This window comes from Abramis brama, assembly GCF_963993115.1.
Source record: "Abramis brama genome assembly, chromosome: 2".
NCBI classification, from domain to species: domain Eukaryota; kingdom Metazoa; phylum Chordata; class Actinopteri; order Cypriniformes; family Leuciscidae; genus Abramis; species Abramis brama.
This window is the reverse complement of record NC_139964.1, coordinates 43,454,951-43,474,583: the sequence shown is the minus strand read 5'-3', so window position 1 is coordinate 43,474,583 and position 19,633 is coordinate 43,454,951. Positions and strand designations below refer to the sequence as shown.

Genomic DNA, 19,633 nt, shown 5'->3' with positions numbered 1-19,633 from the left:
CATTTTTGAAGTTTTAAAAAATAAGCATGCATAAAAAGAGCTCAGCAGGACTGGAAATGTGCCATTTGGCTAACTTCAAAATCAAAACTAGTTAAAGGACAGGTTTTTTTTTTTTTTTTTTAATGAAAGTCAGCTTCACTGTTCAAATTTATGCAGCCTTCTGTGAAATTTATTTTTAAACACAAATGAAGAATATCAGTTAAAAGTACATTTCAAGAAGCATTTGACCCAACTTAAAATGACACACTTCATTCTTTTGTGACAGATCGCATTAATTCCATGCTCGTATTTGATGCCATGATACCATTTTGATGCAGTCCATTCTCTTAATAACAATACCAAATTATCATTATGCTTTCAGACAAAAAAATGGTATGGTAAAGAGTTCATGATTTGGCTACATGGTGAGCATAACTCCCTTGTACCTTGATGCTTGATGCCATAACTGCACAATCTGGTTCCAAAAAGCATCTTTCCGCACTGACAGACATTCTAAAATAGCTGTGAATTCAGAGTAAACTCATTTTTTGTCAAGTCCTGTGCCAGTCATACAACTGTCATTGACATATTGACATGCATGGCAATTCAAATGGTTAGTGTTGATTACACTGTTTTTTGCTTTCGTCATAGTCTTTTGATGAAAATATATTTTAAATGTAGCCATTATTTACTTTTAAAAAATGTAAATGCAATTTGCTTTTTGATGCCTCAGTATCACATGATCCTTCACAATCACTCTAAAATGCTGTTTTGGTGCTTGTGCTGCTTAAAGGGTTAGTTCACCCTAAAATTACATTTCTGTAATTGATTACTCACTCTCATGTCGCTCCAAACCTGTAAGGCATTCGTTCATCTCCGGAACACAAATGAAGATATTTTTAATGAAATCCGAGAGCTTTCTGACCCCCCTATAGACTGCAACATCATAACCAATTTCAAGGCCCAGAAAGGTAGTAAAGACATCATTAAAATAGTCCATGTGACTCCAGTGGTTCAACCTTAATGTTATGAAGCGACGAGAATACGTCAGAACTCACACAGAAGAGAAGAAATTGTTGAATAAAGTCATTATTTTTGTTTTAGCGCACAAAAAGTATTCTCGTCACTTCATAACATTAAGGTTGAACCACTGTAGTGACATGGACTATTTTATCTTCACTACCTTTCTGGTAATGACGTTCCTGTCTATAGGGGGGACAGAAAGCTCTCGAATTTCTTTAAAAATATCTTCATTTGTGTTCCAAAGATGAACGAAGGTCTTACGGGTTTGGAACGACATGAGTAATTAATGACAGAAATTAAATTTTTGGGTGAACTAACCCTTTAATATTTTTGTAGAAACCATAATATTCTTTGGTGAATAGAATGTTAAAAAAAAAGCATTTATTTTAAATTGAATAGTCCTATCTCTATAGTCTTTACTATCACTTTTGATCAATGCATTCTTGCTGAATAAAAGTATTAATTTATGTCACACACACACACACACACACACACACACACACACCAACAACAAAAAAATCGTATTGACCCCAAAGTTTTGAACGGTAGTGTATATAATCCTCTCTAGTCATCATCAATGTCACCATGTTTGATGTAGTGGTATCAGTGGTAAAAATCCTTTGAAATTTGAGGTTTTAACACCTGTGTGAACTCCACGATTTCATCAGATCCCGACAGGCTGTATTCAGTCACACTAAAGCCCCCTTTTCCGATTTCGGGTGCACTGTCTTTTTCTCCTCGGCACAATGAGGAAATTGTGCTGACTACTCGTCCTTGCAAAGTCCTCATTAGCCTAATGAAAGCCTTCAAACGCAGAAACCAAACAAGGGTTCTGGGAGGTTATTAGGAAAATTACACCTCCAGGAGGGCCAGGGTAAGGGAGTTGGTAGAAAGGAGGCGAGGGGGGGGGGGTCTTGCTCATTACTTCACGGTCTGCAAATCGCTAACTAATTCAGCCCCACTATCGTGTCATTTCTACCTCTACGGATAATTTTCACAGAATTGTAAATGAGAGTATTCATTGATTTCTCAGAATACGCACATCAAGACTCATGTATGAACAGAAAGGAAATATGCTGAGTATTAAGTGACACATCAGCGGGATCAGCAATCATTTCCTGCAGTCAATCTAAACCATTGCTGATAAATGATCTGCTAAGCTGAAGGAAAAATATTTCAAATGTTTAGGAAAAATGCTTGCGTTTTCCATGACCTTTTTTTTATGTAATTCAAAACGTGTTTTTTATAGCATTAGAAGAATGGTAAAAGTGCAGTCATTGCTAAACTTTTTGACCTTGTTGAACTGCACAGTAATGAATTTGTTTTTGCATCTGAGATAAGCACTTTTTTTTACTGATTAAACAATGTGATAATCTAAGTTGTTCACCAGTATTAGGCATAATGCACCTAAGTTATTATTTCCTAATGCATAAATATGGATGAATCATTTATTTTTAAAATAAAGAGCTTATACATGCCACATTAACTATGTTTTTTTATATATAATGGCAAAAGATAATGTTTGAAAACATGGAAACTACGTAGGCTAAGTGTTACGTCTTGATATTATTTAATTTAAGTGTATTTTAGATACAGTATCTTGTAGAATGGCTTTCCCTTGCAAATGCTATTCAACACAGAATACACTATTAGCATCTAACCTTTTTCTGTAGAAGGCCTCTTTGTTTCATGGCCTGTGTCATGGGTTGCCAGATCCCCCTCTTTTGGTCCTGGTGGTGCACTTGGAGACAGGCCTAACAAGGCATGGCCAAGAGAAAAACCATTCTGATGTAAATCTAAAGGGAAAGGAGGGGCATATAAACAGATTTTTACAAACAAAGGACATAAATACAAAGACTGATCCTTAAAGCCCAATGTTCTTATACAGTAGGTATAAAATATACAATTTAGTTCATTTTTTTAAAGAAAGAAATTAATACTTTTATTCAGCAAGGTCACATTACATTGATCAACAGTGACAGTTAAGACATTTCAATGTTCAAAATATTAAACTTTTTTCCAAAATGTATAATAAGAAATGTTTCCTGAGCACCAAATCAGCATATCTGAAGGATTTCTGAAGGATTATGTGACACTGAAGACTGGAGTAATGATTGACATCACAGGAATAACTTCTTTTTCTAAAATATATTAAACAGTTTTCACTGTATATTTGGTCAAATAAATGCAGCCTTAGTCAGCATCAGCATACAACTTCTTTCAAAAACATTAAAATATCTTACCAACCCCAAATATAGTGTATATGATGTTTTAATTCAATAATGAAAGGTTCACTTATATCCAAGATGTGAACATTAAGTATATCTTGTCCTGAACAAGCTTTAAAAACTCGTAACAAGAAGGCAACTAAATAATAGTATAGAAGCAATTTCAAAAGCGTAAAAATGATTACAAGAGTTGAACCTCAGTTTTTTTCAAAAATAGGATTTAAAACACATATTCTGTCCCAAATTATATCATATCACTGATATCTGATATCTTGGGTAAGATTTTTAATGCGTCTGATGATAGACTGAAAAAAGTAGAGAGCATTATCTGTAATTGCATAGTTTTAGTTCCGGTTAAAGCAATGCACATGAACAGCTCTGATGGCGTTGCTTTTAGTAGATTCTGTGATATCACCTTATTCTTAATTCTAAAAGCACATTTGTAAGGTTATATGTGCAGTTTCACATTATGGTAAGAGCATAGTGCTAAGTGCTCAGGGACCAAACTCAGTGGTGCTAAATTAGTATGTTTGGTTTTAGCCATACGACAGAATACAGAGAGAAATAAAAACGTAAAAGTATACGTAATATTACAGCAAACATGACACCGATGACAACTAAAATCTTGAGTTTATATGCAATGCAGACTTTAGAAAAAGACACTGAGGAATAAAACAACAAAAGAAAAGAAATGACTTTTATGTGGTGGGGCAGACGTACGTGGCCGGTCAGAAGAGCTCTCTGTGTGGGCAGGAGAGCTGGAGACGCTGCTGCTCTGTCTGGAGGATAAGTGGCTAACTGACCTGCGGCCATCGTCCAAAGAGGGGACGGGTGACGGGCTGTCTGGAACTCGCTCCTGATCGTGAACACACACATTAGTCCCCATAATCTGTAATATTTTATAAAACCATAATAAATGCTAAATCATTGCAGAAGAATTTTCTCAGTTGTGACATTAAAAGTTACAGTCTAAGGGCTAAAAAAATAATAATAATAATAATTTTTAGGAGAGCTTCACATTGATCTTTTTCATATCATTTTTACATATGAGCTCCAGAACGGCCACAAAAGTAGTTTATACAACTTCACGACACAGTTGTTGTACAAAAAATATTTGAAAAAACTGTTCCATAGAAAAAATTCATTCGCATGGTTTGTTCTTGTGTTTCGTGCAAGCACGTTTGAATTTCCGCAAGAACCAGTGAGGTTAGTCGTCAAGCACGTATGGTTTAGGTGTTGTTTATCATATTTGATGTGCTCTATATATTGTATGTGTATATTTGTGAATCAAATACATTTGTTCATCATATAAAGCAACAATGAAGGGACAGAATCTCTCAGCTTTCATGAAAAATATCCTTCATTTGTCTATCGAAGATAAACAAAAATCGTATGGGTTTGGAATGACATGAGCATGAGTAGTTTTCATTTTTGGGCGAACTATCCCTTTAAATCATCTTAGGAACCATATGTATAATTTGTGTCCTTGTACCTTTATAACTGACGTCATCATTCTGGACGGGACACACTTGACCTGAGCAGCAGCTGCCATATTGGCAATAGTGTTGAGATGGTTCATCTGGTTCATCGCCATGGTGACCGAGGCAGGAGGCAGACTGACTGGAATCAAGGGATGTGGCATCATCATGAATGGCAGTTCCAAACCTGTACAGAAAAGCATTGAAACACACACAAAATCATTCTATCTGGAAAGAAACATAACAATAAATGCTCATTAATCACCCAAAGCAGTACATATTTCTGCATAAACGCTCTATTGCAATGCATTAAAACTTAAAAAAGCACTGCATTCAAAAAAGCAAGCTCATTAAAATAACATGCTGTACTAACAATTTGAGAATATTAAGAAACACTCATCACATTGAATGGGAAAAGATGTAAATAGTTTCAAATTATGATGCTTGACGTTATGAAATCAGTTTCTGCTTTGTTTGAGCTCTTTTTAAAGACATGCCATTATGGCACAGCATGTCTGCAAGTATAACTAGAGCTGCTGGAGTCTGCACCTCAAACCAATTAGCTGCTTCTCAGACTGCTGCAAACGTCTTCATACATAACAACCCCATGATAAATTAGACCACACACTCTATCTGTAGCACGACAAGCTACGTGACAGCAAGACTTCAGCACATACGCCTGCTGTGTGACCGGTGTTTTGCTTGTTTTAGTGTGCTGATCCAATCCCTCGCAGCACTCTAACAGTGTTATGCTTTATAGGAATGTGAGCAGATATTCTCCAGAGAGGAATAACAGCAGAAAAAGGAAATGGATCCTCTCGCAACTGAACAGGTCAGGGCATAAGGTTACAGTCAGCCACTCTACGGCCGCCTGTACTCCACCGCCACTTTGAAAGTTAAGGATGAAAGAGAGAGAGAGAGAGGACATTTCGGCAGTTTCTCTCAAAGACTTTTTCATTTCCCATCAGTCGCCTTAAGAGACGCTCCTGAACTGTGTTGGCCTCGTGGTAATGGATTCACTTGGGTTGATACCCGCGGTAGTAGCGGAGCCGTGGCCGGGAGATGATGAAAAGGAAGGCCAGGAGATGATGAGCCCTTTGGAGGTGATAGTTTTCAAGACCCTCTGCTTTTCAGCCAAATACCAGGCAGCTCCAGGGGGTCAGAGGTCGCCTCTCAGCCACAGAGACTTACAAATGAAAGTTCCACCCGAGTCCCCCTCCCTGTCGTCATGACATTTTTAGTCAGAAACGGAGAGAGAGGGAACAGGACGGATAAAAAAACAGATGACACGCAGATCAGTCACATCGATCGGGCGACAGAAAGTAAGTGAAAGGGTGATCAAAGAAAGCAATTGAGTGTTGAAGGGATTGATGTATGGATGGAAGGGGGGATCTGAGCCAAGCGCAAGCACATGCCAAGAACATGCAAGCTGCTCCGTTTTTCTCAGTAGGCCATCACTAATATTCTTAAAGATAAAACGACAGTGCCATCCGCACATTCGCCTTTTCAAGTGGAATTTAAACTGCCATATTATGCTAGAAAATGCTGATAGGAGCAATATCTGGCCTTCTAAGCACATTCGGGAAAGGGCCAAAGTGGCAAGGAAACACTAAACCCCCTCCCCATCCAAAAAGACACTTTTGAATGAGACTGGAACTCAGCCAAATGCATCAACATCCGTCACCCTTCATGCGTATCTCAAGGGGCCGACGTCTCAGCTTCTGTTGCAAAAAGAATAACAATGCGATCCGCTAGCGTCTGCTAACACCACAGTGCCACTGAGGCCCGTTTCTGAAACACATGGTGGCCGATATCACTCACGAAGAGCTTTCCATCTTTATTTACCTAAAACAAAAGATCCCAGGGCTAAAAGAAATTGGAGACGCGCCATTTTAAAATATCCCCCCGCAGCAGTTGCCATTGTGCGCTTGAGCCCGAGCTATTGTGGGAGTGTCAGTGATTTTGACAGGAAGCTGCAAATTGTATAAATATTTAGCGTTTAATAAAAAAGGAGAAACAAAACAAGCTGAACGCTGAGGAAAGGAAACAAAAGAAGTCTAATGACAGGGCTGGGAAGGAGCCAAGTACTCTGCTGGATAAATCCAAACACAACAGGGATCTTGGTACAAATTTGGGCACAAAACTGTTGCGTAAAATTGTCATGGAGAGCAACAAAACAACACAACACCTGGAAAGGATTCAAATGAGAAACAGCAACAAAATATATACAATGTAGCCTGCTGCTAGAATGAAGTGTGAAGATTTTTACATGCTGATTATCACATGATATTGTTTGAGCTGAATAAGGAATCTGCTTAAACAATGGCTTTACATGTTTATGATAATGGCACAGTCCATGAATATAGTACACCCTGGTGCCTTGTTACTTTTGACTTGGTACTTAAAATACCATGCTTTTTTATGGGTTGTGAGACCGAACAGAAACAGTGTGTTAAATAAACTATACAATCAACCTTACATGAAAAGCAGGGAATTAAATGATTAGTAATTCTGGCCTGTCCTACATCAGAAGTGAGTATTGAACTCAAGTCTTGGACTTGGAGTCCGTCTCAAGTCAAGACCCAATTTTCAGGAGCATTTGGACTCTGCCTGGATTTGGACTCAATTTAGCTGGTCTCGGCTAGTAACAGAAAATATGGTCTTGGTCTCAGACTTGAGGCAGACATGAGTCTGAGTCTGGTCTTGTCCAGAATCGTGTAACAATGTCATCATTTTGAACTTGTAGTAAGAGTATCTTTTAAATATAAAAAAAAAATAGCAAAAACTTAATATTTAACTGCATCCCACACTTTGCATGCAACCCTGTTACTGTATGATTTTCGCCCAATACAAATACAAATTTTACATTCCTAATTGTGACACCCATAAAACATTTTGGGTTGGCATTATGGCACAAACATAATAATCTCAATTTTCTTATTTTTTATCTTAATTATGTTTTGAACTGAATTTATCAGTCTTAAACATTTAGCTCATTGACCCAAGTTAAAGAAACATTATCAAACTTTTTCTTTATTTATGGCAAATATACGTTTATTAATAACTATGAACTAACATATTGGTACTAGATAACCCCTTTTGAATTCATAGTAATTCAGGATGAATTTGCAACCCTCTTTTGGTCATATATTTTTTAACAAAGAAAACAATTATTTTTAAAATGTAAAAGGTTTTGGCCTTATTTTGTACACTTTACTTAGAAAGTGGCAAATTATGCTAAGGCATTTTTATATTCCAGTACAATTACTTTACAATCCTCTCCTTTTCCGAAACAGCAACTATTGTTTAAATATTTTTTTGTGCTTTTGCTTATGCAAAATACTAATAAAAACAACTTTTAAAAGTTAAATGAACTACACAGAAACGATGCTTCCGATTTTCCCAGTGCTACTGGAACCCCCTTCCTCTTTATTGCTACTTTAATGTCAGTCATAAATGTTTCTGCTCATGGCATGTTCTGTAACCCCCTGCAGGTAACACAGCAGTTCCCTTTTCCTCAGGCCAACCTCCCCTGAGACAGAGACCACCGGCAGGTGTGTGTGAGAGGAAGAGACGCCAACTTCTGAGAAGCATTTGTTGGCCTGATAGCATCAATCCCAGTGCACACTTCTTTTTCTCACACACTACAACATCTCCAATGAATTATTAATCTAAGATAAGACTATTTGTTTTCTCTCTTTCCCCAATAAAGGCATTAAACGTGTTCTAGCCTGACAGTCGGATATACAACAGTAGCGATAGGCAAGCTTTATATTTCCCAGACGAAGGTGCGGCTGCCAGTAAGCAGCTGTGGTCTAGGTGTTTAGTCTGTGCGTTTAGCTCTGGTCTTTGTAGTGGTTAGACACCGTGGAGTAATTTCCACATTCCCGTCAGCAGGGGTTGGGGGAGGGGATTATGGAAAACCGGAAGTCTCGTTTCTCCTTAAGATGAAATTAATGATGCCTCCATGTGCTTACTGTTGAGTTACTTCCCTTATGGAAATAATCACAAAACAAGCAATGGTGAGGCCCTTGAAGGGTTTTGGGGCCTGTCTCGGGAAAAGTTAATGAAGGTGCAGATATTTTGATGCGCAGATGAAAAAATCTAGGAGGATTTTATTATTTGGCTGCAAAAACAGAGATGATCTTTTTTTTCTATTGCTGAGACAAAAATAAATCTGAGCTCAAAATTAATTCTTAATAAAGAATTATTAGATTTGCTTGGAACAAAACTGGCAGTTTGTTGAACTATACATTCTCCAACACTTCCATCTTCCGTAGCTTCCAGTGCTCTAGAGAACATCACTCACACACACACACACACGCACACACGCACACGCACACGCACACACACACACACACACACACAGCCATGTTTATGTGATTTGTGAGGACATTCCATAGGCGTAATGGTTTTTATACTGTACAAACTGTACATTCTATCCCCCTACACTGCCCCTATCCCTAAACCTACCCATCACAGGAAACATTCTGCATTTTTACATTTAAAAAAAAACACTGCTTAGTATGTTTTTAAAGCCATTTGAAAAATGAGGACCCCCAAAATGTCCTCATAAATCACGTATTTTCCCGAGTGTCCTCATTTGCAGGTGTGTTATCATAAAAATGTCCTCAGTTGTCATGAAAACAAACTCACACACACACACCCACACACACACACACACACACACACACACACTTTTGCCACCCACAGCCACACAGAGATTCAGAGAAGCAGTCGTTCTGACCAGCTGCTTGTGATTACTTGTGTTTACAATGAGCATTGGGCATCTGCTGCATGTAATCCAAAACATACACACCTAGAGTCTGTGAAAAAACCTAACGACACATGTGCACCAAAACAAATACACACAGACTATTAAAATTAAAAAAGAAAAAAAAAAGAAAAAAAAAACACTGCTAAAGCATACATATTATGTAGACATGTCAATGTTAATATGGACAATGACTTTTTCTTTTCCTTTTTTTAAAACAGATTAATACTTTTATTCAGCAAGGATGCATTACATTGATTCAAAGTGACAGTAAATACTTTTACACACACACACACACACGCACGCACGCACGCACACACACACACACACACACACACACACACACACACACATTGTATGTGTGGGAATATTGCCAAAAAAAAGAAGAAAAAGAAATATGAAGTATATGATATAACAGAAACAGAAAAAGACCATTATGTTATTGACCCATCTGCCAGCAGGGGCTAACAGGGCCATGTCAAGTCAAGCAGTGATCTCTTGGTCACGAACCTAACAACATAAGCTCAACCAATGGCCTAAGTGTGTAGCAGGACTCACTAGCTCTGATTCTGTACAGAAATTACACACACCTTTAAATTTGTGCAGGACCATACATTCTGTACTTTAGCAAACCTTTCAAATGTTTTCTTTCTTCAAGGTGGCCCAAACAACTCAATTCAACTCAACAAACTCTATGAAAAGGCTCTCTCTTTTGCTCCCACACCAATGTCTATGGCTCTAATTATAAAAAGTGCTCACTCAGAGTAGCAGAGTCTTCTCACACTGTGTTTGTCTCATGCTGTACTCCTTTTTTCAAAAGGTCACTATATTCCATATGACAGCTTGATTTGAAAAGCAACCCTAATCTCATCCCCAAGTGCCCTAAAACAAGTTTTATTAGAGGTGAAAATACATCCCCGATCACTCTTGAGTCAAGACTATGGTAAATACTACATCATGCATTTTGCAGTAATGGATAAAACATTTTTGTGACACATGAACCTATGGGCCTGTAAAGTGCACCATTCTTTTATCCCTACAGCTCAGTTGGAAATGGGGCATGGCTTTGGTCCTGATCTCATAGAGCACATCAGAGTTTAAGTTCATTATGCACTTCATGCAATCATTTGATCGCTTTTGGTTATTTTCTATAATACTGCTGTAATTATAGATACAATGCTACATTTGTTACGGACTTCCTCTGACTTCTGGTTGTCTCAGTTCGACCAGTCATCTTTTTCTAGTGTCATCCATTTTGGCTCAACATAAAAATGACTTCATATCAGTGGAGAGTTTTAGAGGAAAGTTCACACTACTCCAGTGATGTCATCTTTTGTTCAGTGACTCCTTTGAGAATTTTCTTTATTCATATTTCATTTCTATGCTGATTCTAAAATTATGTTATAGGAATTAAAAGGAAAAATGAGAAAATGTTCCACTTCATTAACTGCTCTTCTTTTATCATCCAATTTTTTCCTGATTATGCTCTGCAGGAATCCCATTTCTTTTCTATTACAATTTTTTGGGAAGTTCGGCTTATCTGTCAGCTCTATCCCATGAGAAGGAGAGACAGGCTGTAATGGACATGTGGATGTGCTTGTGGAATTGCAGCCCTGGAGACCATGACATACTCGTTCTCTTTTCAACCTCTTCTCTTCTCTTCTCTTCTCTTCTCTTCTCTTCTCTTCTCTTCTCTTCTCTTCTCTTCTCTTCTCTTCTCTTCTCTTCTCTTCTCTTCTCTTCTCTTCTCTTAAGGTTAAGGACAGTACATAACTGGACACTTTCTTGATAATGTCAAAGGCCATGTGCCCAATCAGCTGTCACATTGTAGAAGGTGGCCAAATTAGGCAGATGCTAAAGACAGGTTGCGTGACATTTCCTTGTTTTTCTTCTTCTTCAAAAATAAAACAAAAATATGGCCAAGAATGCATCAAATTATATGATCATTATGTGTTTTGCATGTTGAATTATTGGCTAATGAAAGTGAAAAAATAACTAAAATCAAAACTCAAGAGACCAAATACTCAAGTTATGAAGACAGTCATCTTGAGTTTTTATGGTAATGTTAATAAATTACCATTAATAAAATGAATATGAATAAATATTGGTATTTTAAATATATTATACATTTCAGTGTTGTCTTTAAGGACATCTTTGCTTTTAAATAATTTTGGTAGTGTATTATGAAGGTAAAAGTGTAGCAAAACTCGAGAGCACGTAGATGTGATTTTGAGAACTTGTACAATAAATTTTCGTACTTGTACGTGAACATTTACACTCACAGCTCCAATGTGAAACCTGTAAAATTAAAATCTGAAGCTGTTTATGTGATGTGAGGTTATGATTGTGTACACGTCTAACTAGCTGCATGTTATCTTTCACCAGTTTAATGTCAACAAGACACATCCTCTCCAAATTCCTCCTTGACAGGACGGTGTGACTATATCCAGAGCCCTCCACTTCCTGCTCGGGGGCACAGCTGTTATAAGAACCTCTATTTAACCAGAGATGAGCTCATATCCTGGTAATCAGGGCAGAGGGGGAGCTGCTAAAAACAGTGCCCCAATCACCAACTGGATCAGTGCCACTGGAGTTCCGCTCTAACACTGCCGTATCTGTCTGGCCAGACTCATACATGCCACACATCCCTTCAGATCTCGTCAATCCTCAGGGTTTAAATGTATCACATTTCTCAGACTGAGAGAACTATTCTGGGAACAGATTGTGTTTGTCAAATGTAAATAATTATATGATCAGTGGATGAGGGTTCAGGTTCAAAACATGAGAAACTGATATTTTCAGATATGTTCCCCAGATAAGGCTGTCTTTGTGTCAGTATTACAATTACAGGCCATGAAACCTGGTGGATGGAAAGAGACAGAACTTTCGAAGATGGTTAGAATGTTAAAGGAAAGAGAGTTGAAAAGAGAGAGTGGTTCTGCACCACTCAGCTCTCTTCAGCTATATTAATATTCCACACCAAGAGTCCACACTCAAGGTTATTCTCACTCTAAATTGCTGAAGATAAAAAAAGCCCTTCCTTATTAGCATCTGTGGGTAAAACCTGGCTAATCTTATTCACACTTATCCCTCTCGCTGTGACATCCTGGCCTCTGTTTTCACTTTTTTTCCCCACAGAAAGGTCACAACCTCATTTTCATGGTATTTTCTTGCTTAAATCTGCTTACAATGCACAGTTTCTGAAAAATAAGCACTGCATCATAGAATAATGGCAAGTACTCTATTTTATTAAAGCTTCTGTATATATATATATATATATATATTATTATTATTATATATATATTTTTTTAAATACTTTTAAATACTTCCAATCCAAGTTTAATGTGCAGATCTAGCTATTTGTAAGCATTGTGTTCTACTAAGTTGGTTTTAAAAATGTAAATACTGTGGTCCTGAGCTTCTTTCACGTAGATCTGTATGTTTGAGTTGCCCAACATAGCGCCACTGGCTCAACCAATGACAATGAGTTTGGGACGGGACTACTTGTTGGTCCAACCAATGACAGAAAGGGGAGTGTTTGGAAAACCGGCCTGAAAACAATCATTACTGAGACAGTTTGCTGTTCTGGTGCAGAAATTACACATAAATTATCTCCTTTAAACTATATGAAATAACAAATGTTGCATGAAAAGTGCTCCGATATACTTAGCAAAATCAGTGAACGACTAATGAGCCATTATTTCGAACAAAATCTTTTTGAAAGTTTGAAATTGCAACTTTTTGAAAAAAAAACCCCATTTGTGCTGGTAAATGAACTTTGCTGAAAAAGTTTGCCACAAGTATATTAGGGCCGTTATACTTAACACACAGACTAAATTCACACAGACCTCTAATACTTATCATCACTTTCTCAGCCACATGACATTCCAAACCTGTATTTTCTTCTGTGAAACACAAAACGAGAAAATTATTAATAATGTACTGGTCATTCTTTTCCATTTACTTCAATGAGCAGGGGAGTGGAGATTTCAAGCTTGAAAAAAAGAAAATGGGAAGAAACATAAATGTAGCATAGAACTAATCCATTTGTGCTATATTCCAAGCCTGCTGAAGCTGTGGTCTGATAATCTTTCCTTCGAGTGGGTTGTTAACCTTTGCGATTGGATCATTGAGCGAGTAGCTTAAACTTGAGATCAAGGTATCGTGTCTAGTTTTGGTTTTATTTCTATAAATAAAAGCGGATGAGGAGCTTGGCCCTCCACTACTCCACAGACCTGGCCTGCCATTGCTTCATAGTCCAGGTCCGCCACTGCTCCACTATCCAGGCCATGATCCAGATCTTCTCCCCGTTCACGGGCCTGGACAGTAGAGTAGTGGTGGACCTGCATATTGGAGTCATGGTGGCATTTAACTTCATTTTGGTGGCATTTTTTCCCCAAGCCCCAGTTAATTTCCAACCCTGATTTACACTTGTGTTCATTTAGCAGACACATTTATCTAAAGCGACTTACAAATGAGGAATACAACAAGCAATTCAACCTAAGTAGGCAACAACATAAGCACTAGCAATACAAAATTTCAGACAGTGTTACTTTAAGATTGAATAATAAAACTGATACAAATCATTTTTTTCCGCATTTAGTACTGGGCCAGACTTTGTAGGGTCTGAACATTTGGAATGGCTTGACATGTGAGCATCTCATTAAGAAGGGAACTGACACTTACCCATGCTGGAGGTGATGTCACCATTCTCAGAATCTGCCCTGTGATTATTGCCATGGTAACTATTCATCACCTCCAATTTGATCTTCTTCTTCATGGCTTCAGCAAGTGTGGCAGCTGTTAGGCCTGTCAGAGTATTAATGAGAAAGAAAAAGAGTGTTAATTCATAATCATTCCGTTTTCTTAGCCTTTTCCAAAAAAAAAAATTATATCGCTTCAGTTCCCTAAATCTTGTGAGAATATGTGAATATGAATAATTGTTAACAGATTCACTTCACTGCTTTTCCATAAACGTGCTTCATTCAAATGCATTTGTGAAAGCAATTATGAATATTTCACATCCTATAATTGAATTTAACAGAAGAATACACTGGCACTGTAACATTAGATGATAACAACAGGTCTATTATTACCAACAGCGTCATCCCAAAGCTACAATCACACCCACATCACTGTTCTACAGTCAGTCAAACTACGTATCTCTGTCTAACTAACATCAGACACCAGCTTTGGGCAGCAGGTCCTGGATCTGTTCAAGTGGAGATCTGCTTCCCCTGTCATGCGCTGATAATTCAAGCTGCCTGGCACCTGCCCATTGTCACAAGTCTCCAATACCCCTTGTTAACTGTGTGTGTATGTGTGTGTGTAACTTTGCCCCCAGTGCACACATGTTATAATTCAATTAAAATGAGAAGATTAGCTTCCCTTCATTGCACAGAGAGCTGCTTTTATGCAACTCAGACTGCTACTCATCTCTTCCCTCTTCCACTAGCTTTAAAAAGATCTCAGTAAGTCAAACTTTTTTTTTTAGATTGAGATCACTTCAATATAGCCCCCCACAGTTATGCTTAGTTTTGGTTTCGTTTTCTATCAGTCTGTTTAATCACCTGTTTGCATACTTTCTTGTGTTCTCCTTTTTTCCCGCCATAAGCAGTTACCTGTTCATTTAATCATCACAGCTGTTAATTATTTTGTTAATCACCATGTGTTTTAAAGTTCCTCACCTGTCCACACTAATACATTTTTGTTTGCCGTTCGTTTACTTTGATGGCATACGTCACAGTCACGTGGCATCGGCGCTGTCTCAAGTCGGACAAACTTTCTAAGTCGGCCGCCGATCGGTCTGCGCAGAGCTGCATGAAGTCGAACAAGCCTAATAGATATTCATGTTTATAATGGTATTGTGCCAGTTATGTGCTATTCACTTTCACACTGTTGCTAAAATATGTTACTTTGCATAGCCTACTCTTCATATCACAGTCCTGCAAAGATGACCGAAAATGTACACACATTTGCTGTCCTACATGAGAACAGTCGCGTTTTAGACCAAACATATGTTGACTGAGTGCGACCTGGACGATCAGTGAATGGTGAGATATTTTGCTAAATAAAATGATCCAGTCAGAAGAATTGCGCGATAACTTTATTATTTATTTTTCCGTCTGTATTTTTCCATCTGTGAGCTTTTTTGAGGTTTTACGCATGCGCAGCAAGGTGTAATTAGTGGTTTCAGGCGTTTTCCAAAAGTTTCTCATCCACTGAAACGTCGGAAAACGCCTAAAAACGCTAGTGTGGACGGAGAGCGTTTTTAAACGAAAACGCCGTTTTCAAATGTATCCGGATTAATGTAAACGTAGCCGGTCCGGTATTGTTTCGAGTAGTTGGTTTATGTTTAATAAAAACTGTCATTATTTGTACCTTCTTCCTCATCCTTGGACTTGTGAAACTGGAGACCAGACCAAAAAAAAAAAAAAAAAAATTCAATTTTGGAGGATCCATTAATTGACAGAGATATAAGTTGTGCCGTCTACATTTTTTTTTTAAAGATCTAGATCACTGTTTGGTATCAGAAATGCTACCTCTAGTTTTGTGGTTTGAGCACAACCCAAATGTGCTGTTTTTGGTTAATTAACACGTGTCTTAGCTCGGTTACACTTTATTTTACAGTACGTGTACTTACAGTGTACTTACCCAAAGAAAGTACTAGTAATATAAAGTAACTACATGGGTTGAGGTTAGGTTCAGGGTTAGTATCAAATTATTACCCAGTTATAGTAATTGCTATAATAAGTATGCACATGCGGAACAGGACTGTAAAATAAAGTGCTCCCCCATAGCCTGATTCATTTATTAAATAACGTTGCAACACCGTTGGCTTGACTTATTCATACAAACAGTATTGTACGTTGTTGGTGCACTACGCTGTTGTATGAACACAATTTGGAAGCTACACTTTCTAGCTGAAACACTGACTTTGTAAAAGTATCCATTCAGTTCTGACACGTTTAAAATCCATCCTTTTAAAATCAGCGCTCTAGTCTGGGCAAACCGCTCCGAAATGTAACTTTGGCTTAGCTGGCATTTGGCTGCAATGCACAACAGTTATGTGCAAATATGAGGCAAGCTCTGGCAGTGAGCTTTAGGAGTGGGGTGTTTTTTTTCTCACTCTCTCAGTTGCTCTCCAAATGCTTTCACTAAATGTCAAGATCAGAGCATGAAAGCCAAGGTCCCTATTCAGCCTGTGAAGAGGACGATATCAAAGCATTCCCCACTCTCGGTCTGCAATTCACTCAAAGAGGGAAAAAACTGTCCTCTCTCTCTCTCTCTTTCTCTCTATCTCCCTAGTGGCCTTTGAGTTTCCATCTCTGTGGCTGACATTGATAGTGTGACCTCTGCCGAAGATAAAAGAGGCCTGTGCTGTTGAGCATTTTCTTTCTCTCTCCATCACCTGCTCTTTCTAAACGAGTACAAATGTGCGGCCCTTCCTGGGGTACTCTTTGAGAAGTCGTAATGAGCAGACTGAGTACGCGCACATACTCAAAGAGAAGGGCAGCTTAGAAGTCGGGCAGCAATTGTTCATTTAGCTTCACATGCAGAATGGACAGAATTTGTGACGCTTTAAACGACACTCTCATGAACAAGAGGAGAGCTGACACCACAGAGGCAGAGGTGAACATATCTCCAGGCTAAATCTAATAGGTTTTTATCATAATATCACAACACAATAAAGGGCAAATTAGAGTTGGCAAGATGAGGTTACATACTACCTCGGGCAAACCTGCATTGTGAGTGTGGAAACAATAGCTGTGTTTTGTTGGCTTTGGGCTTTTCCAAAGCACAGCTTGAGTCAGATTGTTTATTTGCGTCACTTCAGAAAAGTGCTGTTTAAAGTGAATGACACAGAAGCATAACAGGCTGCAACTGGTTTGTAACAATAAACATAATATCAAGCAACTGAATTAAAAAGGCAAATAAAAGAAAGGGCTGAGGACTAAAGTTAGCTTTATTTTAAAATACTTGTATGTTTAACACGCTGAGAAAACAGTATGCCAATTGTAGATTGATTCTCTAGCTAAACATAAATCTCTGTATTTCCTATTTCAGCCTCTCTAAAGAAAGCCTCTCTGTAACAGACACAAAAGCCGTGGCCAAACTACATGCGAATTGACGACGCAATATGCGATAAAATGTATATTTTCCTTGTTAATCAGAGTTTTTGTCCTAACCAGCAATGGCAGCAGTACACGACTGGTGTAATTTTTTTTTGAGAGGTCATGGTTGACAATTCAGTGATTATCTCAATTACTTGTATGTTTTGTACAATACTAAAATTGTTTAATTAAACTATTATGGATATTAAAGTCCAACATGACTTAGACATATTGAAAGAGACAATGAATAATTAACCTCAGATTTTGAAGATGACTTAAAGGAAACAATAAAGTTAAAACTGAGAACTTTTTGCGAACAAACAAGTGCATTCTATGAAAAGGATTGTATCAATCACTAAGTTTGTATTTTGAATAATGTTAACGTGGCTCATTTTTTAAATTAATTTGATTCTTTTGTTGCAAGTAGGAGACAGCAGTGTGCTTATGGGAAGAGAGCCCGCCCACACGCTCTTCTGATTGGCTGTGATTTGTGATTGATTTTGTTGCGTCTTGTAGCCTTTTCGCATCTGTTGTAAACAGACAAATTGCTTGCCGCCGGAATTTGACTGTGTTGCATCTGGTTAGGACACGTCTTCATCTAAACAATTAACTGACTTCTTCATTTTGCTATTCTCCTTTCACTTTTAATTATGAATCCTGCTTTTCTCATTTTTGAAGGAATGATATTTATTTGTTCTGGCAGTAACAGTGAGGTATAGGAGCATTTCCTCATTTTCTTACCAGTGTGAGACATCATTCCTGAGGACATGAGTCCAGAGACAGAGTGGGGCAGGACGTGAGGGCTGTCGGGCGATGTCACGCTCTGGGTCCGTTTGGGAGGTCTGCCAGGTCTGGAGCTGAAAGATGAACACATAATGTCAGACAAGCATTTTATTTTGGTTACATGTAACAGCCCATCTAGAAGCCAATGCACTGTTTGCACATTACAAGTTGCAGTGTAGACAGTTTTGATGATTATAATGGGAATGCTGTATTTTTACTGCATCATGTCACTCACTTGAAGAGTAGACATGGTAAAGAATGATTAGAAACTACCAAGTAGGTCTGAGGATAGTTGCTAGTTGTCCTGTTTAGATTCTGCTGAAAAGCTGATAATAGGTTGTTCCACTCCATACAGAGCATGCTGTCACAAATGTCAACTTCTATTCAATTAACTATATTTTTACTGTATGTTTATAAATACACAAATTGGCCTGCTCTGAATGGTTACTGAAAAAGTGACAACTAGCTATTTAAATAACTATTTCTTTAAAAAAAAAAAAAAGGTATGATTAGCACACACTCACACATCTGTTTCTGTTCAGAGCTGAACTAATCTACTATGCATACTAGCATGCGTCAGTAAATACTCTCAAGGACAGTCTTTTTTCTGCCATCTCTTGTACCCCCTCCCTTCTCTTTTTCTCTCTCTTTCTCTCTAATTAGATCACACAGTAGACTCATCTCCCTTTTCCATAATCAGCCGATTTTTTGCTCATGTATAATGCATGCTGCACACCTTGTTACCTGCTCTTGTGCATTCATGTGCAATTTAAATTTGTTGAGTTTACAGTACATGTGCCAAAATCAGCCACGGCTCTCTAGCACACACAAATAACATCTGATTTTACTTGTGGTGTTTATACAGACAACCAGGTTTACCTAATTGAGTCTAAATGGGAAGTAGGTTATGGACGAATTTCACTAGTTTGACTCAACACGGTGCACTTTTGATTGCTCTGACCCTCTCTATCTTTACCGACTGAAGCGGGAGTCTGATTTTAGGGAAACCTTTAATGGAAAGACTGTAAAAAAAAAAAACTGTATCATTTATCTGAGCATTCTAGGGAAAAAAATCCTCTATTTCACACAGAGCCTCCGCTCACACCTCCCCCAGTGCTTGTGAGCGCCAATCATCCTTCATAAAATATTAAAGTCCCCACCGCTTGCCCTTTTAAAATCTCCCACTCTCAATTCCCTAATTGTAGTGTTTCTTTATCTGTCCACTGCAGAGAGTAAATAAATGAACAAAATAGC

The 19,633-nt window shown here is 38.0% G+C and overlaps 1 protein-coding gene across 2 annotated transcripts in view; it reads right to left on the bottom strand.

Moving 5' to 3' along the window:
• dachc (dachshund c) overlaps positions 1–19,633 on the bottom strand; it is a 67,712-nt gene that overhangs the window by 28,054 nt on the left and 20,025 nt on the right. Inside the window, exons 2-6 of one of the 2 annotated variants that reach the window (XM_084099440.1) lie at positions 18,338–18,453; positions 14,169–14,291; positions 4,723–4,895; positions 3,951–4,119; positions 2,664–2,798 (exon numbers count right to left, since the gene is read on the bottom strand). In XM_084099440.1, coding sequence (XP_083955566.1) covers positions 2,664–2,798; positions 3,951–4,119; positions 4,723–4,895; positions 14,169–14,291; positions 18,338–18,453 — 716 coding nt within the window. The remainder of the gene's footprint in view (positions 1–2,663; positions 2,799–3,950; positions 4,120–4,722; positions 4,896–14,168; positions 14,292–18,337; positions 18,454–19,633) is intronic. The other variant, XM_084099441.1, reaches the window with a different exon arrangement.